The 11,965-nt window shown below is 42.0% G+C and overlaps 1 protein-coding gene across 1 annotated transcript; it reads right to left on the reverse strand.

Annotated features, from left to right (window-relative positions):
• Positions 1 to 5,506: 5,506 nt before the first annotated feature.
• SLITRK4 (SLIT and NTRK like family member 4) lies at positions 5,507 to 10,699 on the reverse strand. The gene is made up of 2 exons (XM_068412028.1): positions 10,454 to 10,699; positions 5,507 to 8,070 (listed from the first exon to the last, which is right to left on the reverse strand). Exons 1-2 carry the CDS (start codon positions 10,644 to 10,646, stop codon positions 5,507 to 5,509), a joined length of 2,757 nt encoding a protein of 918 aa, XP_068268129.1. The 5' UTR covers positions 10,647 to 10,699.
• Positions 10,700 to 11,965: the final 1,266 nt, after the last annotated feature.

Raw genomic sequence — 11,965 nt, forward strand, 5'->3', positions numbered from 1 at the left:
TCCCTACTTAATGAGAAAGAAGAGCAGGGTAAGTTTGTTCCATTATAGGGAGAAAGTAAATTGTATTGTTAAGATAGCATTTTTATTTGATGTGATGTATATCCCAAGTCTACAGATTAAACCAGCAAATTTAAAGTTTTGTATCCATAGTACATCTACAGGATGCCCACAGCTCTTGAATCGTTGTAGAGTTCCACTGACATCAAATGGACACAGAGCTGCACCTATTCTATATTCTGCCCTATGGTTATTTGAAACTAGTAACAGCTTTACCACATAAATCAATACAGCATAAAGCAAGATTATATTTTATTTCAAGTATAAAATAACTTATTTTTTATTTCAGTGACAGACAGATCAGGTCCTCACCTAATATGGTAAATTTCTGCTCTTTTGTTCACTAGGGTAAGGCTGATTTGATTCCATTGAAGTCAGTTGAGTTAGTCTGGATTTACACTGGTAAATTTCTGAGATGGGTTTGTCCCTGAGCATTAACATTCCTATTTTTATTTTTCAATACAGCATCAATCAGAATACATAAGGATGAATGAATTGCAATTAGAAATCAAGACTAAATAATGGAAAAACATATTAAGAGAAAACTGCCAAGTTCCTCTACATTCAGGAAATCAGTGCACACATATTATTTTCAAAATATGAATAATCATTCTTGATTCCAAGTTTTTCTTTAGAAAGAAATTCTATGGAATATATACATACGCCTTTTTCAATTAATGCTGTGGGTTTGCTCCTAAGACTACACTGCAACTGGCAGTGAAAAAAATCCATATCAAGTCCTGATTTTCTAGTTCATATCACATTCTTATTCTTACTCACCACCATTACAATGCATGTTAAATCCTACACAACAGGGAATGTCTAAGCTAGATGGAATTCTGTTCCTGCTCTTCTCTCTCCCATGAAGATTTTTATTAGGCTTTGTAAAACATTTTTACTACAAAAACTAAATTTGGAAGTTAAACTACCTGAAGACGACTTTTCAACTTTCATTTATAAAACAAACTTAACCAATTGAAATGTTATATGGATTGATATTTTTCTTTTTGCTAAGGATAAACTCACTTTTTTTTCCTCTGAAAAATTGTCTTATTCAAAATGATTAATGAGAAGGGAGCAGAATCAAAACAAATGCCCCTAGCATTACGTGATTGTTCCTCTAAGCACTTCTGTGTTGAAGATCTCAGAATCCAACTAAAAACTCAATTCTGCTTCTGCTACTAATGCAAGAAAATTTCACTGACTTTGGAGGGAACATTTGTAGAAAAGAGGCAAGGAGGATTTTGTTAGACAACAGAAGATGGGAGAAAAATTCATAAAAAATAATAACAAATTGTCTACTTCATAGATTCTCTTTCATCCACATACAAATGATCCAAAAGAGACTATTACATGCACTTAACAAAGTCTAGTTTCAGAAATACAATAGTACCAAACAATTTTATTAATATTTCATACAAATTTTTAAGTCAATACTGGCTAATATTTTGATGTTGCCGAAGGCAAACAAAATTAATAAACAATAGCTTTCTGTGTTTTACATTGGACTGGATGTTATAAGTAACTATCTTACTTATAAACTAACCTAGAATAGTAATGATCGAAGCAGGGTAAAACCAATACATTTACTTTTCTTTATTTCAAAATAGAGTGATTATAAATACATTCTTGTTATATTTCCTTCCTAACTCTTTGGATGCAACAACAACAAAAAAATCTCACTGTGCTCATTTCATACAATTCCAATGTACAAATCACGCAAAAGATATTATAGATGTTACACCACCAAGTTCTGGATGTGTTTTGCTGATTCTGAAATACTTGTTAACATTATTCACAAGGCCATGCCTTTTATATTGTCATTATGGCTTTTTTTAAAAAAAATTAATTTAAAAAAAGATTTTAATACTAGATTTCTATATTATTGTCAATCTTGAACACTAAATGCAAAACATAAATGGTCTGATGGTCTTGCATTCTTGCACCATGATAGTTCCCTTCTGATAAAATTGCACAAATTTTTTTTTTTTCAAGGAAATGATTAGACTTTATTGATTTTATTTAAAAATGGAAACTTCTTTATAATACAATGAAGACAACAGATTATGTTAACACCTTCACTGATTTAGTTTATGTCTACGGGTCTTAACAGCCATTTTACAAGCATGGCCACTCAAACCAACATAATGAACAGACAGATCTGTTAAGCCACATCCGAAGAGTCACCTTCCCAGACAGACTGACTACAGATTTGAATGGGCATTACACTAAAGCTGCTGTGCAGTCACATACACCGTTTCAAAACATGGAGGGAATAAACTGACATTAAGGTTGTCATTCAAAGTAACAATACAACAGAAATATAGTGTTTTGCCAGCTTCTGCATTCTTGACTCACACTATTACGCCTACGCATTGCACCGTATATGTAAAACACTTGGAACAATTTCTACAGAAAGGTCCAGATTGTGCAACTTTATTGATGCTGGTGAATCTACGCTCAACTGCATAATCCCAAGTCACTGGGCTCTATCTATTACATACACTGTCTCTGAACTGGCCGTTTTCTTAAGTCAATGACAAAACTCTACCTAAGCCCGACTCTTGGGCAGGTGTTTAATTATCAGCTCATGAATAGTACCTCTGCACATGATTTAGGTTGAGCTTAAATGCTTTACTAAGTTGGGACCTCAGTGAGCAGGAAAATCTGACCCAGTGTAATAGTACAGCATAATGGTTCAGTTCTTCCTCTTTTGATCAGTGAATAGAAGACATTACCACAAATAAACCAACTCCACAACACAAAATAGAACAAAACAAACCCCTCTTTAGCTGAGGAAGGTATAATCATTTATCGTTGTTCTTTTAACTCGGGGCAACACAAGCCATAAGCACATCAGTTTTAATAAACTTAAAAGTATTAGCTTATTTGCTATTTTTAATATTTTTAATGCACGCTTCTCAAAGAGAAGGATATGGGACATGACAGTCTCCAGCAATACACTGAAGTGTGTCAGAAGCCTTATGCTTTTGCAAATCCCAGTGAACCTGGACACATCTCTAAAGCCACGCAGCACTCTGCAGAGCAGGCACACTGACCCATTATTCTCAGCCTACTGATGGAGTCGTTATAGCCTATCATGTCAGGGCATCTTTAACGCTCCTTAATCCACAGACTCTTGACACAATAAACTCTAATGTTCTTATTCAAGCCTTGGCCATGTATTGCATCATTGGTCAACCAAGAACTTTTTATGCTAGAAATACAAAGTATCCATGTCCTGAAAATCCCTATAACATCCTGAATGAAGTCAATTACTGTGCAGGGACAGCAGCAGCTTTTTGAAAGAAACTCAGCCATTAATTTATCTATTATAATTTTATTATCTGAAGTCATTATATATATATTTTGTAGTATGGAGAAAAATAATAAAACAACTCTAAGTTACAAGAGTAAGCAAATGTCTGAAAGTAGAAAAATGTTTTGTTTTGCTTTCTCTTAAATAAAGAAGCAGTGGGTTTTTTTTGCAAACTTTGTTAAAAATATACTGCAGGCGGTTTGCCAAGTAACATTCCAGAATAAAAATTTCACAGCAGTGTCATAAAGCCCTGAAATTAGAGGTTTAGAATGGAAATAGCTGACACAGTCTTCTCCACAGTATTATTATTGGGTCTTGCTGTAATATTTGCTAGTTTCAAATTCATGAAAAATGTTCATGTTTATATCCTACTTATCTTAATAGATTTATGTATTGATTATAAAAGGTGTGTGGGAGGAGAAGGTTCTGGAAGCAAAGGAGATAGAGGGTCTTATCCAAAGCTCATTGAAATGAATGAAAAAATTCCTTTTCAAGTGAAAGAGCTTTTGTTAATCTCATAGTATAGATTTGCTGTATGATGCTTTACCAATATATCTCCATTCTCATCTCAAGGTACCATCTATCAGTGAGATACATTGGGGATTTTCCACTCTCCTGACTACTTTTTTTTTTTCCTAGCTATTCAGATTCAGCTTTCACAAAGGCAAATTTTTACTCTCTAGATATGAGCTACATAATACTCTGAACTGAGACCACTATATTCATTTTACACTGTGGTTTTAAATAGACACGGTTTGCCATATCGTTCACTATTCTGATCATTTTTTTCTGACAGACAGCAGCCAGACAGATAATAAGAACAGAAAACTTATGCATATACAATTAAAATATTACCCTTACCATGAATTCCTGTAAATACCTGTAGTGAAAACTATTTAGATTAAGCTGTAGAACCCTGAAAAGCAAGACAACTGATAGCAAATAATTGCCTGAGACACAATACCAAAAAACTAATGAATCTATTTTAAAATGCACCATTGGTAACAAATCTGAAATAAGATAATATGCTAATTTCACAAGAATAGTACAGAACAATTTTATTATTATATCTGATCACTTAATTCTGGATAATTCTATACATTACACCCCCCGTTTCTGTTTGGTATATTGTTCTGGTTTTATTTATACTGAATGATTAATGCATTGTGATCAGGAAAACAAGTCAGGCATATTAAATACATATTAAGGAGTACATATTTTTCCTATTTAGTATACAAAGTATTTCATAAATATGAATTATATTACAAAAATAATTTCTGCTACGCTCACACAGTAAGCACTTCGACAATTTAGGACAACCTGTTGGGGTTGCAAGTGTTTCACGTAACTGAGAAGGAACTCTAGTTTTAATTGGAGATGAGTCTTACAACAGATTCTGCATAAACATCAAATATTTTCTTCAGATGCCACAAATACTGCAGAAGTCAGGTTGAACTATTTTCTTTCTTTTTTTTTTTTTAATTTTATGTATAGACATGTATGCTTCAAGTGGTCAAATTTATTTCATAGTTATGTAATGCATGGTATATTTTAAACAAATATTTGCACAATTTAACATTGTAATTCCAGTGGTTTCAAGATGCAGGCCATAAATGTAACCAATTTACACATACTATCGAATGTTCTCTCTTTGCATGCTTGTTACTTTTCAGATAATCTTTAAACAGTGCCATTACAACACCACAAATCAAAGGATTACTCCAGTTCCACCAACTTAAATCCACGTGCAGGATGAAGGACCCAGCTGAGGTACAAATACCAGTACCAGATTTCTTGTGTTTGTTCTAACAAATCACAAGGAGACGATGGTTTTGCATTTAAGGTACAAAACATATATGCCTCTTGAGGTTAAATTCAGTGTAACGTGTATAAAGCATCCCTTTGGCAATAGAGTTTGCAGTATCCCTACAGGATTCCACAGGGCATGAGTTTATGTAGTAAAATTCTCCTCTACTTGACAAATCATATGCAGCTACAGTTAATCAGACACCCTTGTATACACCTGCCTCTATGCCTATCAATATAATATAGTATTTGGAAGTTAAAAGTCAACAAAAGGCACTTTCATCATTAAATAAATGTCCTCTGTAGGCAAGAAGATTGCATGACCTATATTTTATTCAAAGCTGTTTGTTCTTCAAGGACTTGTAGGTAGTCAGGTGAACCTTGAAGTTTAGCTTTTAGTTCAAAATATTCACTTTTTCTTTGTTCTACTACAATTTTACTATGATTACCACCTATTAGAGATTTCTTGGTTTTTTTGTCTTGTAGTTTCTCTGGATAACGTATTTCAAAGCCACTGACCCCTATGCTGTTGTATTCTTTTTTACTTTCAAGAAAGTTTTGAATAAATACATTGGAATCCCTTCCAGGGAATAACTCATCCAGTTCATCGATTGTGCTAAGTCTTTTTCTGGTATCCACATGCAATAAATCTTTCTCCTTGTCATTAATATTTCTCAGAATGACTTTTTGCCCTGGTGGGTCAGCAAACGTGAAGCCCGTTTCAGACTCTTTTAATCCACAGGTATGACTTTTGCTCATCTGCTCAATGGTTTGAGGAATGAAGGCCTCTGCACCTAGTCCATCTTTTTTGTTTGCCTTGTGATCATGCTTTCTTAGCTGCAGTTGCATAGAACTGCATTCTTGATTTCCAATCCCTTCATGCTTTACAGACGGTTTTTTGTTGCGCCGAAGCACAAAAACAAGAAGACAAAAAGCAACAAACACTGTTAAAATAAGCACAACTAATATGCTCAAGATTAGGATGGACAATGGAACTGGGCCACCAGGAGGGCTCCGAACTGGTCCCAGTGGCGTTGTAAAAGTAACAGCGGGCATAGGACTAGTGAACAGAGCAGATGGCTTGTTTAAAAGTTTAGGACAAAGGATCTCATTTTTCAGAGACTTAAGTTCAATGTTAGCAAACTGTACAGGTGTTTCACACTTCAACTCCTTCACCACAATCCCTTCATTTAGCTTTTCAAGCCACAGTTTCAAAGCAACCAAATCACAAGTGCAGTCCCACGGATTACCTTCCAAATCAATTTGTGTAAGAGATTTTAGCTGATCAAGAACACCACTTACAGGTAAATACATGAAATGATTGTTCCTCAGATTCAGTCTAGCAAGTGGTGCACCAGCAAAAACATACGCTGGCAAGCTTCGTAGAAGATTATTGTTCAGGTAGAGCAACTGCAAATTTGGCATTAAGTCAAAGGTGCCTGCTAGGATTTCTTTGATAACATTGTATTCCAAATACAGATATTGCAAGTTGTGGAGGCCAGCAAACATTTCTGGGCTCAGACGCTCTATCTGATTGCCATTGAGATACAACCTCCGTAAATTTGTAAGGTTGCGGAAAACTTCTCCTTTGACCACTGAAATCCGATTGCTGCCTAAATGTAGCAAATCCAGCCCCTCAAACTCAATGAAATCTGTAGTGTCCACATCCTTAATATAATTGCCATTTACATGCAGTTTCTTGGCATTTAAAGGTTTTGGTACAAGTTCGGACATTGACTCTATATTTCTTTCTTGGCAATTTACACTTAATCCCAAGTCTGAAGGATGTGTTTTGCAAACACAGGGGACTGGACAAGGAGTTAAAGGAGGCACCCTGGTCTGGTAAGATACGATTTGACTGAGATTGCGATTAGACAGTGCTTTGCCTGCTACTATCCCTGAGATCTTCGAAGGATTTGTAGTCTTTGGCGGCTTTGTGACTAATCTGTGCACTGATGTTTGAGTGGTGTGGCCATTCGGTGTGCTGTAACCGGGCTCCAGCTGCGAGGGAGGCAGAATGCGCACGTCAAAATCACTCCCTGTCCCCATGGAGCACAGCTCTTGCTTGTTGGTTTCTTTCAGCAGCCTTCCATACAAGTCACTGGGGGTTTCACAGATAGCTTCTCCAATGTAAATGTTATAGGGCATGTTCTCCAGCCACGCTTTCAAAGGCAACAAATCACAAGTACAATTCCAGGGGTTGTCTTCCAGCTGCAATTCAACAATTCGCCCAATGTGTTCCAGAACTCCAATGTATGGAAGCTTCTGTATTCGATTCCCTCGTATATCCAGATGGGTTAGAGAAGCAAATCGAAAAATATTATCAGGAAGGAATGAAATCAAATTATCATTAAGGATCAGGACTTTCAGCTTGTGAAGCTTATTGAAGGCTCCCCGTTCAATAAACTTGATTAAATTGTAGTCAGCTTGGAGATACTCCAAGTTCTCTATGCCAAGGAAAGTGTCAGCTCGGAGAATCTTTAATTCATTGTTGTTCAAGTGCAACTGTTTTAATGCACTAAGACCCATAAAGGCCCCTCCCTCAATGTTCTGTAACTTATTATTACCCAGTTGCAAGGACACTGCATGCGTAAAATTAAGAAAGGTATTTGGATATAGAATAATTAGCAGGTTGTTTTGAAAGTTGAGGTGGTAAAAATTAGACCATGGTGGTTTAAGCTGATTTGGTCTGTAGACTGCAACCTTCTCACAGTTGACATAGAGTACATTCTCAACTGACACACAGGAGCAAACATTGCAAATTTCCACAGATATATCAGCATCTGCAGTTGTAGAAGAAACTGGAGATGACAGAACCAGAAAGAGCCACAGAAACATCTTCTTGTGATCAGCAAGCAACCTTAGGCTCCTGAATAAAGATAAAGAATCTAAAGAAGAAAGAAGGAAAGAAAAAAGAAAACATTTTTCAGTTGTCATTGTTTCAAAACGTCATTTGGGTTAAAAATTGTATTCCACTGAGCTACTGTACCTGCCATGGATTATAGATAAACTACAAGCACTGAATTTAAAATAACAGGAAAGATTTTAACAACCAAATACATGGGAGCTAGAATGATTTCAAATACAGAATGTAAATCTCTGTAGACAAACACAAATAACTCTGAGGTCTGTCAAATATATTTCTCTCTCTTCTACACGCCAAACACGCACAACTAACAAAGTAAAATAACCAAAGGAGATTCCAATTTTATGCATATTTACTCTCTTCGATCCTGCACTGCTCATACGTTACCACGCGTTTCAGGGATATTAAACACAAATGCTGATGCTATGCATGCCCAAACATCTGGGTTGGGATAGCACAATATAGAAAGGATGAAGATGCAGACACAAAAAGCAACGTCAATACTCAATTTATGTATCTATAACATTAACATACAGATTATCACTATGATAATAGGCGAAATTCACTCAAGGGATACATAGGCATGCACACACATTGTTTCTATCACTTATTATACCTACTTTAAAAAAAACAGGTTGTAAACTGATTGCAGAAATACAATGAACTATCCACAAAACAAGATCAGCTCTGGGTGGCCAACCGAAGCACACAGATAGGGAAGAAGCATGCATAGGCATACAGCCCCATCCCCAAGAAGAACAACAATACCCCGATTTGCAGGGCAAAACAAAGTCACAATTCACCAGCCTGACACTACTGAAACCTCAGAAGACTTTTTTTTTGGTTGGGTGTTTTTTTGGTTGTTTTTTTTTTTTTTTGGTTGGTTTTTCTTCTGTAAAAATTATGTAATTTGCTCTTATCCCTGCACTGATACAGAGGTGGCTTTCAAGAACCCTTCACATATAGCCAGGCCAGCTAAGCTGCCATTTCTTATGCAGAAGAACTGGAGACACAGCATTTCCTCTGAGTTAGAAGGTAGCATTTTTTTTAAAAAACAAATAAGTCTATAACCAATACATTGCTCCCCCCACGTTCCCCACTCCCCCCATTTTCCAACTTGTCCCTTTCATTTCCAGCTGTGGGAAGCCACCGAGTTGGCAGGAGGGAGCCAGGATGGAAGTGGAGAAAGCAGGAGCCAGCTGGAGGGAGAAGAATGGGGCTGGAGGGAGCCGCAAGGAGGGGAGGATGCGCCGGGGGACCTGGGAGGGAGGGCAGGAGGGATGAAGGAGGAAGGAAGGGAGGACAGAAGGACAAGAGGGAGAGGGAAAGCTGAGAGGAGGCAAAGAAGGAAGAGGGGAAGGAATGGCTGAACGGGTCAAGCAGGCCGCGGAGAAGGACCACGGGGAGAAGAAGGAGCGGAGCAGCCGCTGCTGATCCCTGCAGGCTCCCGACCCCGGCCGAGGCGAGCGAGCCCTCAGGGACTGTCCGGTGCCTCCGCGCCCCCACCGCTCCATCTCCCTTCCCCTCCCAGGCGCCAGCCCCCCGTATCTCTGCCTCTCCCACGCTCGAGTCCCCTCATCTTCCTCAGCCCCGGGGCCCCGGCCGGTGCCGAGCGGGCACACCGCGGGCGCTGCGCGGGGCCGGCGAGCCCGGCCAGGAGCGCAAGCACTACCGCAATTTTTTGCCGCAACCGGCTCGGCTGGTGCCGGCTCCTCTCTGTCGTGGGCGCCCCGTCGCCCTCTGCCTCCCGGCGGGGGAAGGCAGGAGGGACACGGGCGCGCACACACCGCACGCACATGCCGGCTAGAAACGGACACAGCGCGGCGATGCAGCCCAGCATCCCTCGCACCCTCCCTTTGCAACAAGGCACAACCGTGGTCCCCGCCGCCAAATGCTCCCCCCACCTCCTTCGGCACCTTTGCAAAGTCCAACCCGCAGCACATTCACCCACCCCCTTCCCCAACCCCACTACACAGATCCTGCCCCCTCGTCCCTCCCACACCTCCACCGGCATCTCCGGGCCGCCTGGCCCCAGTCCCTCCGCTCGCCCGCTACCCCGGAAAGGACGGGAGCGGGCAACGCTGCGCCGGGTGCCGCCGGCCCGGGGCTCCAGGAGGCGGCCGGCTGGCGGGGAGAGGCGAGCGCGACAGCAGAGAGGCTCCGGCAGGAAGCCACTGTCGCCTCGTCTCCCCCTCCCCCGTCCTTTAAAATAACTGCAGTAATTATTATAGCAATGAAAACAAAACCTTCAGAATAATTAAAAGAAATTAAAACGCCAACGTAAGCGCAGCCCCGTCATACGCCCCCCCCCGCCCCCGCCCACACTCACACACCCGGCGGGGCGGGCGGCCGCCCCCGGCGATGCTCCCGGCGGCGCTCCGCGGCCAGCCCGGCACCGTCCCTACCTCGGCGGCCGGGGTCGCCGCGGCCCCGCTCCGCTGCGCTCCGCCGCTCTCCCCTCCGGCAGCTCCGTGCACGCACCAGGCGGCGGAGGCAGCCGGGCGCCCGCCCGGGCGAGCACCCCTGGCCGCGCTGAGCGCCGAGGCGCGGAGCAAGGCGAAGCTCGGCGCTGCGGTACCCCGGCGGGCTCCGCCGCATGCAGCAGCCGCCTCGCTGAGCCCTGCCCCGACACCGCGGTTCCCCGCACACATGCGGGGAGAGGATCCCTCTGCACACGGGCACCCGCTCCCATCGCACTGCTCTCGCCCACTCCGTGCACGCAGAGCGAGCCCCCTCCCCTTCGCCACACGCGCACCCGCACACACACATGCAAGCACGCACCGAGCGCTCGGGCGCTGCTTCGGAGGGGAAGGAGGCGCCGCTCCGGGGGAAGCGACCCCAGCGCATCGCAGCCGCGAAAGCCTCTCCCGCCGCGCCGCCGTTACCTTTCCGGGGGAGATGCCGGGCTGCGCCCCCGCGGAGCTCAAGCGGGGGCGGTGCGGGGGCAGGCGCCCGCCGGGGCGGCGAGAGCGGCGGGGCCCCGGTGCCGCGCCGGGCGCCACGGGGCTGCCATGGGCGGCGCGCAGCAGCTACAAGTGCAGCCCCGGGCACAGCCGGGACGGGGCCATCCCGCCCCCGCTCAGCACCGGGGCCGGGAAAAGCAGAGCGGGGGAAGGAAAGGGAAAGGAAGAAAATAAAGGACTCTCCCTCCAATCTTTTCTGACGATCTTCCCCCTCCCCCCCCACCTTTAAAACAAAAGTAAGAGGTGGAAACTGAGTGGGCAGGATGGTAACATTTGCTGCATTTAATGTGACTTGCAATTATGGAACAAAATCGCTGTGAGGAGACATACCCGCTCCGTTCTTAAGGCAGCACAGCTGTTTGTGTATCTCATTCTTTGTGGTTAGGTGGAATTCCTCCTCTGCTTAGGTAACAGCTGCAGTCTGATGAAAAAAATCCTCTAATGTTATGCACTTGTGCAAAACAGATTCTGCTAATTAAGAACTCCTATTTACTCTACCTTTCATAATATACTTTAAAATGCTAATGATACCCCCAAACAGAGTGACATCTCTTTCCAAGGCAGAGGAGTCAGTTAACCAAATGAAATCTTGCAATGGGAGCTCAGCTGCTTGTCCTGCACCGTGAATGCTAACATAATTCAGTTAGAAAACTGTTTATGTATTGCACACAGACCAGTTATGAGTGCTAGTTCTGGGCAGTAAACATCAGGGAATGGAAAACAGCAACTGCTTTTTTCATTTACAGAAATGAAATAAACAGCTTGCTCCAAAAGCTGACTGCATCTAATAGAAATAATTGCAGAATGTTATTTTGCATTATGCGGGTAGACTGATACCTGAAACAAATGCAGCTGAGACATCAATAATTTGCATATCACAACAGAACTGAAAGTCATCTGTGATTAATATTCAGCCAATTAAAAACTGAAGTCTTTAAAATGTAAACTCTCTTA

Source organism: Nyctibius grandis, chromosome 13 (assembly GCF_013368605.1).
Source record: "Nyctibius grandis isolate bNycGra1 chromosome 13, bNycGra1.pri, whole genome shotgun sequence".
NCBI classification, from domain to species: domain Eukaryota; kingdom Metazoa; phylum Chordata; class Aves; order Nyctibiiformes; family Nyctibiidae; genus Nyctibius; species Nyctibius grandis.